The sequence below is a fragment of the Mirounga leonina genome, unplaced genomic scaffold, assembly GCF_011800145.1.
Source record: "Mirounga leonina isolate KUSES-001 unplaced genomic scaffold, KU_Mleo_1.0 Mir_115, whole genome shotgun sequence".
In the NCBI taxonomy this organism is placed as follows: domain Eukaryota; kingdom Metazoa; phylum Chordata; class Mammalia; order Carnivora; family Phocidae; genus Mirounga; species Mirounga leonina.
This window is the reverse complement of record NW_023270268.1, coordinates 89,930,652-89,949,944: the sequence shown is the minus strand read 5'-3', so window position 1 is coordinate 89,949,944 and position 19,293 is coordinate 89,930,652. Positions and strand designations below refer to the sequence as shown.

Here is a 19,293-nt window from a genome sequence, read left to right as displayed (position 1 = left end):
TCTCTCCCTCTTTTCCTCTCTCTCTTTAAGAAGAAGGAGAAAAAAAAAAAAAAAAAAGACCCAAGTCTTTCCTTTGGCTCCTCCACTAGCCAGCTGTGTGACTTTGAATGGACAATTTACTTCTCTAAACCCTATGGCTCCTCATCTGTAAAAAAAGGCAGTTGGACTAAGTGAAAGCTGACCACCTCTAATTCTCTCACACTGGGCTCACTCTGCGTCTGATTTCTGGTTTACAAACCCTCCCTTTCCCTGCCATGGGGGGAAGCAGAGGGCCAGGAGAGGACAGCCACTTACTTGTCATGACAAGAAATAGGAGAAACAGAAACAGGACCGCATGTCGCTTGCACAAGTTGCTGCTTCAGCCAGTGATGGGTTTAGGTGAAAAGCATGGTTATAATTAGAGCAGCCTCCTGGCCTGAAGGCTCCACCAGCCACAGCGAGCACAGCTGGATCTGCTGACTGCACGCACAAGAGTCTGAGAGGCCACTCTGGCCTTGAAAATGATCCTTCTTAAATGGCTTTTCTCCCTTCCTCAAGGGAAAGAAACCCTATTGATGTAAAAGCTCACTTCCCTTCCGGCTTCCCCGGCTAAATGCTACTCCAATGGAGACCCAAGTGTTGATAAATATGGGGGAAAGAAAAAAATCGTAAGCTGAGCCTGGTCACATTGCCCCTTGTGATATAGTTTTATTTTTAACTTCGAAACACTTGAACTATTTCTGTTGAAGTTTTCTCTGCTTCTCCTGCCTCCTCAACAGAACTCTGTCCTCTGCTGCAGCGGACTGAGGCACCCCCAGCTGCTTCCTGCAATCGGCTTGTTCAGTCAAGGAACACAGGTGCAGCAGATGCTGACTCAGCCCGTGCCATTAAGGTAAGCTTTTCAAACATGAGCAGGTGAGCCAAGGAGACATTTGGAGTGGTGAACGTGGAGACAGAGGCTGAGCTGCACGTCACCTTTTTGCTCTGAGCAAGAAGATGGTTAAGCAAATTAGTTACCTGTGGTGGAGAAAGCGGTTGGCTCTGAGAATGAGACCCAGCCATATGTAAACTCTTGTTTTAAATCTAAAATCTTGGAGCAGGGAGAAATCCCCTGCTTTCGGGCAGCTTACATTCTTTCCTTTACAACCAACAAAAGGGGCTATGTGGGATCTCTGAAGTTACCCAGTGGTGGTGGGGGCTTAGGGGAGGGTGGAGGAGGTGGTGAGGAAATAGATGGAAGGGCTAGAACCCAGGATTTCTACTTTTTAAAGTCCAAATGCTGTGATCTTTTCACCAATCAACATTGGCTGTGTTAACTGCAAGTCATTCTTGCGTACGTTGACCATTTTATGTACCTTAAATTCCATCCCCTGTGTCACGCCACTGGTTAACGGAGCACAGTTTTATTCACTGCATGTGCTATTCAAACTCTGCCTGTAGAGCCTAAGACCTGTTTTTCTCTAACAATATTGCCTAAATGTGGTTCTCTCCTCCCCAAATTTCTTGAATCCAAAATGCACCCATGGAATAGAAGTGCAAATATTTTGCAAGTTGAAAAACTTATACAGGCTTTTGCATGCAAACCAAAAAATTGTTACAAACTTGAAGCTTGCACGTCCAGAGGGACAAAAGGAAAATGATTAACAATACTTGAGGTATGGAAAGCTTTAAAATGTAGGTTATTTCTAGTTTTTTAAATAACTGCGTAGTGTTGCATGCACAAATCAATTGTCAGGGATAAGGGGAAAGTGTTTATTTTTTTGTTTCTCTCTGGGCCTCACTTTAGTGTTCATAGGTCAGCTAAGGACATCCTAGGAAGTGGCCTATGCAGCAAAAGGGATTCTGTACACTCTGAACTTTGCGGTCTACAGGCTAAAGCCACCAATGCCAAGTAAAGGGAGAGCTGCTCTGATACCGTAACACCTGGATTCCTTCCTTCCTGCTCTGTAACCTCCAGACGTATTCCATAACTGCGCTGTTGATGTCTAGGTTACATACATTAGGCACAGTGCATTGTGTATCATTGCCTCACGTCATTTTGTCAGGGTTTCCGTGGCACAAGGTCTTCAAGGTATATGCTGGGATGCTGTCCTAGTGAGACTGGGGCATGTTGATTTAGGATAGCTAAGCAGACAGGCTGACTTACAGCTACCCCTAGATAATCTGGCTAATTAGCACTTTTGTGGCCAATACAACGCAGTAATTTAAAATACTGATACTAATATCAGAAGCACCAGATAGGAGAATTAACTAGGGTATAATGAAAATGCTGGAATCATAGCCCAGAAGCCCCGGATTATGGACCCAGATGTGGGAATTGTCGTCAGCCAACTAAACGGTTGTGTTAAAATCTCCAGGCAAAGGGATATTTTTAGTATTTCACTTTATACATCTTCTTTCCTTAGAATTAAATATCTCCATAACAGGGGAACAATTTAACAATATATAATTAAAGTAACTAATTAATCGGCTGGGTAACAGATTAAGAGTTAAAGAATATCTCTGATCTTTAACTTTTGACCTTGTCACTTCCACTGAAGTTAAAGCTCAGGAATAAATAATTATCACCAGGGCCAGCCACATGAGGAGGCAAAATAGTTAGTTGCTGACATCATGTGAGGGGTGCTGAAAGGGCCCCTTGCCTAAAAATATCTCCCTGACATCAACCCTGTTTGCCTACTAATTTTAAAATTATAGTAACGAATGTTAAAGCCATTATCTGTTAATCCCATTCTCTTTTGCTTGTGTCAGGGATTTAAATATACCTGCTATAGGCCTTCTCGTGACCTTGTTGGCCAGTGACACTCAGGCTCCACCTCTTCTTCATTCTTCCAGACTCTGTCCTGTTTTGCCCTCGGTACCATCTAGGCTGCCCACGTGCCCTTGGCCACCACCGCTTCACAGGTAGCTCTGTGTGGCATGTGGTTTCCAAGGAATTCTCACTATTACATCAAGGTGAGAAGCAAGGGCAAGACGCTTTACTTCTCTGGGCCTTAGTTTCTCTTGCAGGAAATGAAGAGGTTAAACTAGACACTTTCCTTTCCAAGGGAGGTCCTCGGACCATCAGCATTGTCTGGAGCATGTTATATATGGGAAGACTCTCAGGCCCCACCCCAGTCCTACCAGATCAGAATCTGCGTTTTAAGAAGATTGCCCGGGTGATTCCTATACACATTGAAGATTCAGGAGCTGCAGAGCAGAGGATTTACTGTTCTGTGCCTGATCCAGATTTCTGATTTATGACTGTAAGGATTTAGAACAAGTACTACAACCTCCGGAAAACAATTCTGGCAGCTGAGTGTCTATTATAACTCAAGCCCGAAGAAGTCTTTTCCATTCAGTTAAGGCTACATTCACCTAATAACATTGAAAACATTTCTCTTTCTTCCTTAAAAAAAAAAAAAGCCCCAGGGAGGCACCCAGGTGGCTCGGTTGGTTAAGCTTCTGACTCTTGATTTCTACTCAAGTCATGATCTCAGGGCCGTGGGATTGAGCCCCACATCAGGGTCAGGCTTGTGCTGAGTGAGCGTGGAGCCTGCTTGGTATTCTCTCTCTCCCTCTGCCCACCCAACCATATTCACATGCATGTGCACTCTCTCTCTCTAAAAAGAAAAAAAAAGCCCCAAATTAGCATACATTTGACATCATTACACTTTCCTCCTAAGTTTGTTTCAAACTGCTCTCACAGCTCTTTCAAAATGCTGCTTTCTTTAGGGTTCTATTCAATTTCATTCATTTCAATCCTATTGAATAAACAGTGCTTGGAGCCTGTTAGCTATACTCAGTCTCTCAGAAACTATTTTGTACATTCCTTGGGGAACATTTTTGTTCTCCCTTGATATTCCAGTCAGAGCTCTTTTCCCGCCTGAACACACTTTCCTGGCCAGATAATTTCTGCTTCATTGATGGCCTTCATCCCTGAGCACACCATCCCAACAACCTCCCTTAAGGGGAACTGACTCTGCAGCCCATTGTGAGAGAAGCCAATTTCAACGGACACCTTCTTTTTTTTCCTTAATGAACAGAATAATGTATATAGGTAAATAATAAAAACGGCAAACCTGCACCAAGAAAATAAAGATGCTTCAATCTCTTAATGATAGAGAACAAACCGAGGGTTGATGGAGGGAGGTGGGTGGGGGATGGGCTAAATGGGTGATGGGGATTAAAGAGGGCACTTGTGATGAGCACTGGATGTTACATGTAAATGATAAATCATTGAATTCTACTCCAGAAACCAATATTGCACTGTATGTTAACTAAAATTTTTTTTTTTAAAGTTGTTGAAATCACTCTTTCTGCTGGTAAATATGGTACAGAGCACCAGATGGGAGGGGTGAGGCTGATTATAGTCTTTTGCACCAGACTGGATAAGCAATGATGGTGCTGGGACCCAGGCAGTGGTGGTGGAGATGGAAAGAAATGGACAGAAGTGCCCAATGCCCTTTTGGGTCTTTCCCCAAGGCCTTCCTACCTAACTGGCCTTCCTACCTAACTTGTAGGAAGGAAGACCCTTCCTGTGTAGGGCCTTATGCTAGTTCCTTTGTGATTGGGAGCACAAAATCAACCAGCTTCTAGCTCAGTGGTTCTCAGGGGTGTGGGCATCTTGAGTTTACAACAGCATCAGTTGGATGTAGTTGTTCTGATTCAGTAGGTCTGATTTGGTAGGGTCCAATAATTTATATTTCTACCCAGTTTCTAGGTAATGCTGACACTGTGGGTCAGGGTATCACACTTTAAGGGCCATTATTCTAGCTGACTCACCTTTCTTTCACTTACCTTACTCCTTTCTGAGTGGTCCACACAGCACCACAACCTGTATCAAATGTTTCTCTCTCGCTAGGTTCTAAAGTATCCCCTATTTCTGTAAAGAAATATCCATCCCTTAAACTCATGTACCTGGTCCTTCCATCTACTCATATTCCACTCAAACTGCATCCAGTACAACCAGTAAAATCTAGTTCTGTGTAGATTTTTAAAACTATTTAAGTTTAAATTTTATTATTTTGACTGCTATCTCCTCTATCCAGGGGAACTTTAAAACTTATTTTGGGGAGAGTGTTTCAGAGACTGTTTTGACCATAGACTTTATTGAAGTTCATTTTTAAGAGGAGGGAACGTATTGCCTTTTCAGACAGGAAGTAAGAATTTAAAGGTGAACATAGGGGCATAGAAACTAAAGGAGGAAATGGCACCTGGATAAAAATATGTTGTTTCAGGCATAGAATTTTGTCAACTTTTTCCACAGTGAAGAGTTTCTATAATGTACGTGCTTTAATTTAGTAGGTTTTTCAGTTTAAATCTCAGAATCTGTATTATATTAGAGATTTTAACCCTAAAAACTTTACTTTCATATGTATACTACCTCCAATGCGAAGCCATGGGACCTGGGTACTTTTCGTATTTCCTCTATTCAGATGGGGCACGTATGGGATGTGGCCCAGAGGAGAACAACAACAACAAAAGAATCATGGGGATGAAGGTGCTTTCTATGAACTTCCTATGTATGAAGATCATCCAGATCACCTACAATCCAGAAAGATTATAGGTGTATATACCTTTCTGTGCCCAACTGGAGGAAGAGAGGCTCTGCCTGATGGGCTCTAGTCATGGGCTTGCTTTCTTCCCAAATCATGGGGATAGACCACATGTCTTTGTGGGTCTCTGAGGGACGCAGTATGATAATAGCAAAGAGTACAGAGTTTGAAACCAGATAGGCGTCTTTGTGTTCCACTGTAGGGGTGTAGGCATCTTTGTGTTCCAACGGAAAGGGTAAAACCCACGTCTCATGGCCATTGTGAGGATTAAGTGAGATGTTATGTAAAGAACATGGTAGGCACTAAAATCTTACTACTCTTTCTCCCTGACATCCAAAACGTAGAAAAATCACTCCATCTAGGAAAGTCAGGCAAACACTGTGGAGGATAGGGACCCAGACACTGCACTAGAATGGAGATTAGGAGAACAAGGCATCTTATGTCACAAGATAACCGATGATATATATAATTTGATCATCTTGGGGCAAGACCAACTAGCTACAACCTAAGATGATCAATCAAGTATCTAAGTTTGTGTGGGAATAAGAGGTTTCCTGGGATCTGGAACTTTCAGAACTAAAACCAAGAGTCTCAGGCAAACCAGGGCAATGGCCACATTGCTTACCCAGCAATAACTAGACAATCAAGAATTTTAGATCGTCCTTTATCTCAGTGGGAACAGTTTCCCCTACATATACAACAAAAGCTTCAGATATGGGTTTTTTATGCCCTTAGGTTATGTTTATCTTTATCCTCCCCTCCACTGTCAAATTTCTCCAAAGAGTGGCCTCCACTTACTGTGTCTTTCTGCTCAGCACAGGTCCTCTCTCAAAGTCACTTATTTGGTGTATTTCCAGAGCCTGGCAGAAGATCTTTAAATAGCATAATTAAAAACAAAACAAAACAAACAAAAGAAACAGCATCTTTGTTGCCTATGTGCATTGTTTTTCTTTTCTCTTAAAGGGATATTTTCAAATAACGTCAAAGACATGGAGAGCAACAGGGCTCCACCACAAATGTTTCCAGCTTCAATAGCACTGTTCACAAGAACCATTCTTTATAATGCTGAAGGTTAAGAAATCATTAGGCTTAGAGTTCATCACCACTGTCCCTCCAGCCAGACATATCCCTGCAGCTGGGGCAGAGTTTTCACTACACACATATAAAGCGCACAGAACTAGCTAGACCTGCTTTTCCCTTCCCAGAAACTAGGCTCAACTTTGTGACAGAGCCAGGCTGGCAAATAAGAAGTTGAACATTCCTGCTGCTGGTAGCTTCTTTCTTGTAGCTGTATTCCATTTGGGATCTGCCTCTTCTTTCCCACCTAAAAACCAGTAGGGGACTCTGAATCATCCAGACTCCATCTTTATTCATGAGTGTCTTTTATGCATAGAAAGCAGATGAGCACACTCTCCCAGCCAGGGCACAGGCCCTGTTCATATTGGAATATGTGTTTAATGGCTTCCCTCTCCCCTCTAAGCAAATACCACATTTTGAATGGCAAGGGTCCCATTGCACAACTGAAATGCCACATTTGCTCTGGCAAGAGCTCTTTGGGGACCTGCCATGAGCAGTGGCATTGTTAGCATTGTTCTTCATCTTGAGGCAGCATTCCAGGCTATTGCTCACACTTTCCCTTACATCAGGCCACATGGTTCTGACTCTTCCCTCTCTGGTCTCTCCTCCAGCTTTACTTCTCCCTACTGTCTCGAAAGTGGTCATACTCAGCTATGTACTTCATGGCTCAGATGCCTATCCTGTGTTCTTCTTTTCCCAGTTATGGCTTCCTCTCTCACTTTTAAGTGAATAATTCTCAAATCTGCATCTTTCCATTCTGTCCTCATCTTACCATCCACATGGTCTGTCATCACCTTAAGCAACTTGTATTAAACTTGTGGGGCTCATCTTTCCCCCCCAAAAACAATTCCCTCTTAGGCTTCTGTTTTTCTCAGAATTACATGCAATATTCTCTATTCCTAGTTCAAAATCTTGGCATCAAATTTGACTCTTTTTTCCCCATCTCCAGCCAGAAACAAAAATGCTGTGATCTCCTTGTGATGCCTGCCCTCTGTCTCATCTTGCCTAATTCCACTACCATCAGTCCTACCCCTGCAGCTTCATCGCACTGTCCACGAAGTAGTTTCTTGCTCTAAGTCCTTCCATGCCATCCCTCCACTGCTGGTTAACACCCCAGTCACAGTGTTAAATGGTCCCTTATTGAGCACCAAATAATTCCAGATGCGTTAGCCTCTCATTTACGAATTTTCACAGTAAGTCTTCAGTGGACTCCCCTCCCCACCCCCCGCGCCCGGGAGTAATCAATCTAGAATATAGCAGGAGCCTAACTGAATGCTTAGTTGTATGTTAGAAGGTCCAGTAGCTGGACTCTTGCATCCAGAAGATGTCCTCTTGCCCGATCCTATTCTGCTCCATCTCAGTCCTGCCCTCACAGCCCTTTGCTCTGCTCAATTCCCTCTCTGGCTTTAACACCTGCATTTATCTTCTCCTGGGCCCTGAATCTGTTTGATGTTCTCACTTGCAACTTCTCACCTGCCTCCTGATTCAGGCTTTTAGGGATATAGAACTCTCTGCCACAATCCTCTTTCACACTCAGTAGTCCCAGTGCGTAAGAATCAGATGGGTAAGGTGTTAAGGATGTGAATTCCAGACACACCCCTCACTTAAGTCAGAGGCACAGCCAGCATGGCAGTGCTGTCCAATAGAACTTTCTATGCAGATGGAAATGCTCCATGCTGTGTTGTCCAATAGAGTAGCTACTAATCATATGTGGCACCTGAAACTTGAAATGTAGCTAGTATGACTGAAGCACTGAATTATTAATTTTATTCCATTTTGATTAAATTTAAGTAACCACATGTGGCTGGTGGCTGCCATTTTTATAGTGCAGATTTATAGATTTAACAAGCATCACAGCTGATTCTACTGAGTAAAGGTGTTTAAGAACTACTTAAACAAGCAGGCCAGGTGAGGCTTATGCTCCCTTACTGGCACACTGCAGGTAATCAACAAATGTTTGCTGAAGGAATGGATGAACAAACGAATGTATGAACAAATCAGAATATAATTTCCTTGAGACTTAGGCTGTCTCTTCTGAAAAAAAAAAAAGTTGAGGGGACTTTTCCAAATTGAAAGAGTTTAAAAAAACTTAACCACCCAAACGTAATAAATTGACCTTAAAGGGATCCTGGCTCAAAAGTTTAAAAATTTTAAAAAAAGTATAGAAGATATTTTTTGGCATTTTTGGGACAGTTGAATAAATTTGAACACAAACAGCAGATTACGTAATATTAGAAAATATTTTTTAGTTTTCTTAGGTGAGATAATGTTATCGCAGTTACAAAGGAAAATGTCCTTAGTCTCAGGAAATACATGCTGAAGTACTTAGGGATGAGGTGTCATGATAACAGCAACTTATTTTCAAGTGGTTTGGCAAAAATTGTGTGTGTGTGTTTGTGTGTGTGTGTGTATGTGTGGAGAGAGGGAGAGAGAGAAAGCAAAAGTGGCAAAATGTTAACTTTTGGATCTAGGTAGAGTACATGGGTGTTCATTGTATACGTTCTTTCACCTTTCTTATGTATTTGAAATTTTTTAAAAAGTTGAAGGAAAATTCACCCAGAATGAACTAACAAATCCTAAAGTAAAATAAAATAAAATTACAAAATACTTGCATTTTCTGACTTTTGGGTGCTAACTCCACCCCACCTACCCACCCCACCTCACTCCATCCCAGACTAACACAGTGCCGATATTATGCTACAAATTCTCTAGACCAGGTGCAGCAGACTGGCAAGCTACAGATGCTATGTAACTTGCATACATGTTTTTCCTTGGTCCAAGTAGAGGGGTTTTTTAGAAAAATTAAATTAGTTGCCAACTTCAAAATTCCAAGGATTTTTACCTTGATACATTATGTAACAAAAATTTTGCAACATAATTACATATAAAACACTTATTTTACAATAGCAAACATGCATACATCAAGTCTATGAGACAAGTACCATTCTAAGAGTTTCAGGTACTTAAATCATTTACTCCCCACAATAGCACTATGAGATAGGTACTATTATTATTCTCCCTTTACAGATGAGGAAAATGATGAACAAGGACATTAAGTAACTTTTTCAAAGTTTCACAACTACTGACTCCTAGTGCTGGGTTAAATTTTGTATAGTCTGCCTCCTAATCACTACACCATCCCACCACTCACAAAAATCTGTATCCCCAGTTTCTCTGGAAAAATCAGATGATCTGACAACAAATTCCCACATGGGACCAATTGACCAGACAAGGAGCTAGATTCTCCTGAAGGCAGGGCATCTCTTCTGCTTGCTAGAGTCCCCACTCAGCCAGACTCTGGGCCCTTGAGGTCTGACCCCTGCTGTAGCCATGGTGCAGCTGAATTCACCATGGTGAAGGACAGTTGGTAGATATATCACAGACACTTGTACACTGCCCCAGACCAACCTGGATATCAGGTTGTGGGCATGAAGCTCTAGTGGGAGAGAAAGCTAGAAGGTTAACTTGGGCAGGAAGAGCATGTGGCAGTGATGGGATGTATGGATGGGTGGAATGTCAGGATAATGGTTGGTAGACAATGAAGAAAAGTTATAAGAAGCAGAACATATACATCCCATGGCTGGTAAGATGCCCGTCAGAGGACATTGTGGGTCAGTGAGAAGAGTGTGGGCCAACATTGCCCATGATTCCATGGCTTAGCAGCTCTATCACCTTGGACAAGTTATTTATCTTCTCCAGCTTCCATTTCCTGGACTATAAAATGGGCAATGACATTTATCTCCAGGGTGGTGAAAGGATTTAAATAAGAGTATGCAAAGTCTCTTTGACTCCTGTTCATATACATAACCAAAATACTTTTCTTACTAATCATTTATATTTTCATGTTTTCTCCTAGATTTACAAAGCAAGAAGAAATTAGGAAGCTATGGTAAGTACCAGGCGCTTATTGGATCTTCATCTTTCAGGTGTCCAGATCTGGCTGGCTTCATTTAACCGTAGCCCAACAGCTGGCAGATTTGCCCTAATGTTTTGATGATATTTATTGACTTTAGGCCAAACCAGCGATGTTAGAGCAGAACCTAGAAGAAATTGACATGGAGTAGGGGAAAAGCAGAGAGCTGAGAAAGATTTGTGAGCAGAGATTTTTAGTTAAACTTTAAAAATGAAAAACCCAAACATTCAGCAATATACTAAATGGCTGATAATTCCTTCCTTCAGCAAATTGAGTACCTATGATGGTCCAGGTGCTGGGACACAGATGTGAACAAAACTAGACATGGCCCCTGTCTTCCCAGCACTGGGGAGATAGCTGGTTAAATGAATGACAGCACACTCACTCTGGAATGTTCACTACCATTAAGAAGACAGTTTGCAAAGAATCATTAATAAAACAGTATGGTCTCATTTTATAATAGAGAGTTACAAAGCAGGATGCAGAACTGTATTCATAGTATTAATGGGGTCATATAAATCCCCCATAATCCACAACTCAAAACAATTATCAACAGTGTAGTCCATTACAGTCAGCTTTTTTCTTTTTCTATTCTAAACACATCTACTATATACATAGAATAAACTATTGGAAAATGAAGAAAAGAGTTTTGGTAGTTGTTATTCGTGGGTTGTGGGATTATGAGTGATTTTGCTTCCTTCTCTATGATTTTCTAGATTGTCCAAGGTTCCCATAATAAGCATGTATAAACAGGAAATAAGTCAATTAAAACACAGTCACAGACATGCATAGAACTTCTCTTCCCCATTTGTTTTCTCTTTCTCCTTGCCATTGATGTCTCTAGGGCCGGGCACGCAGGCCTCTACCTGGGCAGCACAGACATTGTGAGAAATGCTTTAACCGGCACTGCCACATTCCTGTGGAGCCTGATGTCTCCTGTCTGGTGATAAACTGCCACCTATCCTGTGGTGCCACCTTCCACATGTGCAAAGAGGCAGAGCATGAGCTCCTCTGCCCTCTAGAGGAGGTTCCGTGCCTCAACTCCGAATATGGCTGCCCCCTTTCCATGTCCCGCCACAAGCTGGCCAAGCACTTGCAAGTGTGCCCTGCCAGTGTGGTCTGCTGCTCCATGGAGTGGAATCGCTGGCCAAATGTGGACTCTGAAACAACCCTTCACGAGAACATCATGAAAGAGACCCCCAGTGAGGAGTGTTTGGATACAGCTCTGGCCCTCCAGGACCAGAAGGTCCTTTTCAGATCTTTGAAAATGGTAGAACTTTTCCCAGAAACTAGAGAGCCCACCGAGGAGGAACCTACTGTGAATGGTGAAGCCAGCTGGGAGGAAATGGGAGGAGCAGTGGGTGGGGCAGAAGCCAGTTTGGTACCACATGGATCTCTATCAGCAACTAATGGAGAGATGGCAGAACTGAGTCAAGAAGAACGAGAGGTGTTAGCCAAAACCAAAAAAGGAATGGACCTAGCCAAGTTTGACAAGTGGGAAAACTTATTCAGCAAAGAGCATGCAGCCTCTGCTTTAACAAGCTCATCAGTAGGCTGTGAGAGCGAGAGTGGAAACAGCCCAGGGAAAGAACAGATTTCTAGCGACAATAACATGGTAGGAGAGGATGCTCTCAAAGAGAAAGAACTGCAGGAAAACCAGAAGCAGCAGGACTTTCATGCAGCCCTGGAAACGACAGGGCTCGCCCCTTGGCAGGATGGTGTTCTGGAAAGACTGAAAACAGCTGTGGATGCAAAAGACTATAATATGTATCTGGTGCACAACGGGAGGATGCTTATTCACTTTGGTCAGATGCCCGCTTGCACACCTAAGGAGAGAGACTTTGTTTATGGCAACCTTGAGGCTCAGGAAGTGAAGACAGTTTATACCTTCAAAGTTCCTGTGAGCTACTGTGGGAAGCGGGCTCGTGTTGGAGATGCCATGTTGAGTTGTAAACCAAGTGAACACAAGGCAGTAGACACTTCGGATTTAGGGATTACGGTGGAGGACCTACCCAAATCAGATCTCATCAAGACCACACTCTTGTGTGCTTTAGAAAGAGAACTTAAAGGTCATGTCATCTCTGAGTCCAGAAGCATTGATGGGCTGTTCATGGATTTTGCTACACAGACATACAATTTTGAGCCAGAACAATTTTCCTCTGGTACAGTGCTGGCTGACCTCCTAACCACTGCCAACCCAGGGGGGCTCCATGTGGAACTCCACAGTGAGTGTGTGACTAGGAGACACAACAAGAGCAGCTCTGCCTTCACTTTCACTTGCAACAAATTCTTCAGGAGGGATGAATTCCCCCTACATTTCAAGAATGTCCACACAGACATTCAGTCATGTCTCAATGGCTGGTTCCAGCATCGATGCCCTCTCGCCTACTTGGGATGTACATTTATTCAAAACCATTTCCGTCCCCCAGGGCAAAAGGCAAAAGTGATCTATAGTCAGGAGCTCAAGACCTTCACCATCAAGCCAGAGGTTGCTTCAGAGCTGAGTGAGACAAAGAAGAACCATCTCTCAGGCCATGGAGGGAAAAGCCAGAATTGTCTAACCAGCCTGCCACTGGAGGTTTTGCAGTACATTGCTGGGTTCTTGGACAGCATCAGCCTGTCCCAGCTTTCCCAGGTGTCTGTGCTGATGAGAAACATCTGTGCTACTTTGTTACAAGAGAGAGGGATGGTCCTCCTGCAGTGGAAGAAGAAGAGGTATTCTCATGGAGGCACCTCCTGGAGAGTCCACAGAGAGGCAAGTAAACCCTAATTCATTCATTCATTCAACAACTATTTAGTAGGAGCTTTCTATGTGCCAAGCACTGTACTAGGCACTGGCATTGTACTAGGTTCCTGGGAAGACGACATAATCGCTGAACTCAAGGAGGTCCTTCTAGTAGGCAAGACAGACCTATTGACATATAAATGACAATACAGATGGTGGTACCTGTGTATCTCAGTGTATGTGTCTTGGATATCTTCTGTTTGCTCACATGACTCATTCTTCAACCCGGTCCACTGTGATCAGTCCCCCAGGAGGCTGATCTCTACAGCCTGCCTCAATCAGCCACCTTACCCTCCAGCTTCCAGCGGGGCTAATCTAATGGGAGTGTGTCAGTGGGAAATTGGAGGGAGGAAGAGTGAGCTGACAAATCTATTCTTCTGGCTTCCTCCCTGCATTCATTCTCCCCTCCTTGACACTTAGCACTGACCATGTCCCTCAACTGAAGGTGACTGTATCAGGTGACTCTCTCCACACAATTACTCATTCTTGGTTCCAATGACCTCCTTTCTTCTTCCCTTTCAGGCCCAGGGTATTAACACTCTAGATTGTTACTAGCCCGGGTACTGCATTATATCTTGTGGCTTTCCTACACCCTGCCCACACATTTGTATATCGTTATTTTTTTTTAATTCTCTTCAAATTACCCAGTTAAAGTGTGCCATCTGTTTCCTGCCTGCAGTCTGATACAGTATGCCAACAAAGTCTCCTCGGTCCCATATCAACTAATATAAAAAACAACAAAACAGTTTTTGCCTTTGTTAAAGACATTTTGAAATTCTAAAATAATTCAGTCCACTGATCTCTCCTGGTTCAAATATCTATTTACTTTCTCAAAAAATTATGCTATATAAATCAAAGAATCTTTCCCTTTGGAAAAAATTTTATTCTTTTTTCCTAATCTTGCTGAACTGCATCATAACTTCTATTAGCTTATACCATACAAAAGTGAAACTCCTAATTCATCATTTATGAGATGCCCTTAGCATCCTTTCCCATGGTAAATATGTGGTAATATGAACCACAAATTGATAGTACCCATTTCAGTCAATATTCCATAACCTCACTGTTGAATTTCTTCCCAAAATTTGGGTGTGTGCAAACTGGCACTGGAGAGTTACAGTTGTTTACACATATTTTCACTGATTGTGTCTAAAACATCTTAAATGTTTTCCATTATTTATTCCCTGAGCAGTCTTCTTCAAAAAACAATTATGAGACTCTCCTTCATGTATCCAGGCCTGCATCCATGTGCTAAACACTGACTGCCCCCCATCCACACGTTAGGGATAAACATGAATAAGACTGAGATCCTGCCCTTAGGAACTGTAGGGTCTAGAACGTCTAATATCTTCCTCCATAAAATCAGATGCAAATAATCTACATATTAGAAATTCCATTATTTTTTGGCTCATGTTTGTTCCCAATTCAGTGATTGCTGACCACTCCAGAATATCATTTGAGACAAACTAATTTCCCTTTAGAAAGGAAAAAAGAGAATTTAGTTGGAGCTAAAGGATGCTTATATTAAAATGGCTTTTTTAAAGTAAAAACAGAAATAGTCCTAAGATCCCCGGAAACATTTTTCTTATATTGGAACAATGATAAGAAACTGAAGGTAAAGTGTCAAGTTGAAAGTACGGTATTAGGTTATGCCTACCCTCATAGCCAGATTTTAAAACTAGTGACTTCGCCACCACATCCTAGGTGGAAAAGCCAAAAGGGTTTTTTGTGCCAGACACTTAGATTTCTCCTGAGGTTTCTATTCTAGTGTGACTCTTCTTAGTTAGGATACTTTTAGTTTTAAGCAACAGAAAACCAACTTAACATGGCATAAATAATAAAGGGAACTTTCTCCCAAAGGCAATGGCTCAGGCAAAGTTTGATCTAGCAGCTCAAAAATGCCCCCAAATGACCTTTTTACTTTCTATTTCTTACCTCTACTTCCTCTCTAGTGGCTCCATTCTAAGACAACAGCTCTCCCTTGGTGGTCCCTGGGGGCTGCCAGCAGCACCCAAGACTGAAGTTTCACAGTTCAAGTGCAAAGGGAAAAAGAGAATCTGCTTCTTGATATCTCAAGCAAAAGTCCTAGGATAGAGTCTCATTGACACGAATTGTCCTGATGTGAACCATGTGTCTTTCTAGAATGGATCCCTGTGGCTGGTGGGAGGGGGTGGGTGTGTGGTAAGCATTCCCACCCAATTACATGGCTGGCTGGGAAGATTATCAATTGGAAGGGTGAACTAGGAATTGGATGCTGACGAAGGAGCTAACAAATGTCTGCAGCGGCCGCTAAACACTCTCTGGAAGCTAAGAACGTGAAGAACAGAAAGGTATTATACTCTTCAAATAAAGCCAGCCGAGGGTATTGCCCCAGTGTTCACTTTTGAACTTCCGTGTTTCCTAACAGATCTGGCAGTTCAGCAGCCTCTTCTCCAAAATCAAGAGCTGGGAGTTTAATGAAGTTGCCTCTATGTCTGAACACCTGAAGGCCTGTCCTTTCAATGTTGTAGAGCATAAGACTGACCCAGTTCTTTTGACCAGCATGTGTCAGCTCCAGGAGCCGGCCCGAGAGAGCTTAGTCACCACCTTTAGAGCCAGACCACGAGGAAGACACACCTGCTAAAGATTCAGATGCCACCATTGGATTCACCCTCTGGGTTACTGAAAGTAGGACAGAGTGTGATTTTGAGGACTTTCTTCTGTAAACTGCATACGTGCTTATCTAGGTGTATTGGAGCGTGCACTGCCCTAAACCTGAGCAGTTGCACAAGGTCTAAGAATTTCCCAAGCCATGGCTTGTACGCTTGCTATAAGGGCCATACTGATAACTTATTTCCTTCCCCCACCCTTTTTTTTTTCCTAAAACAAATCAGTCTGAGGAGAAAATAGATAACTTGAGGCCACTTGAAAGATGAGCCCAAGTCTTAGGAAACAAGAGAGCAGTGAAATTCCATAACGAGCACAGGCCTGTGCTTTTGTGGGGAACATTTTAGTTGATAAGCATTTACAAATATAGGGGGCAGGTAATGCAGGAGTGGGTACTGAGGTGCGTCACAGGGCACCCAGGGTGAAGGGCACATGGTTTGATGGTTCTGGAGCTGGGGTTATCTTGATGGTTAAGTCCAGGTCTTCTTTTAGTCACTCCACTGCCTGTAAGCCCAGGAAGTCCAAGCACAGCACAGCCCTATAAAATGGAAACCTTGGCTGAGCACAGCAGCCTCAAGGGCACTGCAGGCCAAAGAATGAGAGGCAGAAATGAGGTCGCAGAGTTTGTTGTGGAGAATCTTGGCAATATATAGAAGGACAGCCTTGCGCAATGAGGAAGAATCCAAAGGAGACATTGTATTAATGGAGAAAACTAGCACCAAAAGCCACAAGCCTACTTTTAAACATGTCAAAAATGACCTAAGAGTCAAGGTTCTTTTCTTCTTAAAATTATATCCTAGGTGTGGATTAGGGAAGCATAGGCACCAGCCTGAGCTAGCTGAGATGACCACAAGACACTAACACCAACTTCAGCGTCATGCAAGAATGCATGCCCGGAGAGATCACACGTTCAGCGAAGTCCAGACAAGGCCCACTGCAGTTCCTGTGGCACCAGCCACCAGGTCCCAGACACCACTCGAGTACCTGGTGGGGCACCATGAGAAGGAACACTCCTGCACATAATAGTTCCTTGTAATTGCTCCTACCTATTGTTGTTCATGACTCCAGTCTGTCAGAAATGGGTGATACATTGGTCTTGGGTGACAAACAGTGAATACTCATGAAAACAAGAGTAAAATACATAATAGAAACTGCCATCCCTTTAAGCAGGATTTCGCAGAACTACTGACATTTTGAACTGAATACTTCTTTGTTGTAAGGGACTGTCCTGTGTGTTATAGGATATTTAGCAGCATCTTTGGCCTCTATCCAATAGATACCAGTAGCACTCCCACTGCGGTAACAACCCAAAGTGTCTCCAGACATTGCCAAATATCCTCTGGGAGTGAAACCACGCTGGGTTGAGAACCACCCTAAACAATGTCATACCAGTGGCAGTAACTTAGGATAAGCTTTTTAGTACAACAAAATCTTACATAATGATCTACAATGGTTATGATTTTATGTAGCTCTTCTTTATTTACTAGATAAGTTTTAGACAGATGTGATTTTAAGTTGGGAGCCAGATGGAGCTGATTGTTTGGTGTGGCTTTATGTTCTTAAGTCATGTGCAAAAAAATACATCCTTTCAGCTCTCTCCAGATATAGCAGAAGCAGGGCATATTGAGCTATTTATCTTGTGTTTCTTTCCCTCTCACCTGAATCAGTGCCATTTTCCCAGCAGTCCTCAAGCAAGTGAGAAAGAAGGGAAAAGGGGGACAGGTATTATGGGGAAGCAGAGTACAAAGAATTCAACAATGAAAAGAAAGAGTCTAGTCAATATGGATGCTTTTTGTTGCCTGGGTCTCTCTCTGAACATGGTCCAGAGCTGGTATAGATGAAGTAGAAGACACTTGTGAGAAGAGTCAAGGAGGTATTAGAGCAAGTCCCAGAGTACAAATATGCTCATCTTTTCATTATCATGCACCACTTGGTACTAGTTGGTAAAGTAACTCTGTTTCTTAATCCTTTTTTCTTGGTTTATATTTCACATTTGTATATAAGGCACCATTTTCTAAAAATACAACTAGAGTGTGAGCTATGATTTTATTCAGTGAAGATGAGTAACTGGAAACAACTGAACACTGAAGCGGGAAAAAAGGAAAAGTTCTCCTTTTGAATCTAGTTCCCTCCTATCTGGAGAAAGAAAGCTCCTGATATCCACTCAGGGTCTCTTTTCTTACTAGAAAAAGAGAGAAAGGGAGCTATTGACCAAGGGAGATGAAAATCAGGGGCTGCTCTTAGGCAGATGAGAAATAGAGAGAAAGGAAGAGAGCAGAGGGTTTTCTTTCACAACCTGGGCAGCTCAGGGTTCAGGAGAGCAGCCAGGAGACTGCCCGTATGGCTCTGTGGGCTGCACACTTGCAGTCCATCTTTATTTTCCTAGTTGCTGCCTTTGGAGCAATATTGATCAACATCATCAAACACATTTTGTAAGATATCTAATTGAATATGTTGCAGGAAACCAGGGTACTACAGGTATCCACCGGTCTACACAAACAAGCACATTTTATGGTGAGAGGGCAGTTGGAGCAAAAAGGAAGCCTTTTAGAGAGACTGTGGATCAGACAGAAAATTGACTGGATTCATGAGATGAGGCCGTGGTGAGTAGCATGAGCAGCAGAATTACCTGACAGAAGCAAGACAGCTAGACATGGCCTCAGATTAAGAAGCAGCTGAGCAGAGTGAAAAGGAATAGGAATAGGAGCTTGGACAGGGAGGTGTCTATGAACAGACTCTTTAATAAGTATCACCACCAAGAAGTCAATCCAGAGTAGAGATCAGCCAGACGTGGAGGGTGAAGTCTGTAGCACTGATGCAGAAAGGAAGTTTTTGTCTTATAATGAAGGGAAAAGTGAAAAACAATGTGGGACTTAGAGATGTAACAGGAAAACCACTGTCAAAGTCTGATCTATGTATGATATCAAGTCAAACTGAAGTGAAGAATGAGATTACGTATATGTCTGGTGACTTGCCTCCGGATGCTGGAAATTCCAATGTCTCTAGAAGCAGAAATAAAAGCTGTTTTGCACTCTGGAAGGCTACCTGGGTGAGTCTTGTAAGTTAGGTCTAAAGACAGATTTGTGACTCACTGGCACAGAGGTCATTGTGGAAACAAAGGAGTGTGTGTCTTAAAGAAAAACCAAGGAATCAGCCTGAGGGATGCAGTGCTCACATGAGGAGCTCACCAACTTTATGAAGTCCTAGAGCAATTATGGATATCAGTCACTAATCCTAGCTGCGCCTTGATCCCACTGTTTTCTTCATCTTTGCCCCAAATCCCTGACTTTTATTTTGATTTTGCCTAGGATCTCCTATCAGACCTTGCGGAACCCAGTGGTCTGGGCCTCTCATTC

General features: G+C 42.7%; 1 protein-coding gene across 2 annotated transcripts; it reads left to right on the top strand.

Annotated features, from left to right (window-relative positions):
• Window positions 1-435: 435 nt before the first annotated feature.
• FBXO40 (F-box protein 40) lies at window positions 436-17,496 on the top strand. Of its 2 annotated transcripts, none has more exons than XM_035000059.1 (5): window positions 436-647; window positions 759-871; window positions 10,450-10,482; window positions 11,351-13,261; window positions 15,699-17,496. In XM_035000059.1, exons 3-5 carry the CDS (start codon window positions 10,480-10,482, stop codon window positions 15,912-15,914), a joined length of 2,130 nt encoding a protein of 709 aa, XP_034855950.1. In that variant the 5' UTR covers window positions 436-647; window positions 759-871; window positions 10,450-10,479; the 3' UTR covers window positions 15,915-17,496. The 2 variants fall into 2 exon arrangements, with proteins under 2 accessions (XP_034855950.1, XP_034855951.1); XM_035000060.1 differs by having other exon boundaries at window positions 729-871.
• The last annotated feature ends 1,797 nt before the right edge of the window (window positions 17,497-19,293 follow it).

What these genes read in the sequence shown, in the direction of transcription:
- FBXO40 (XM_035000059.1), top strand. An exon ending in CCTGGAGAGTCCACAGAGAG is followed by an intron (nt 13,262 to 15,698) that starts GCAAGTAAACCC and finishes GTTTCCTAACAG; the next exon opens with ATCTGGCAGTTCAGCAGCCT.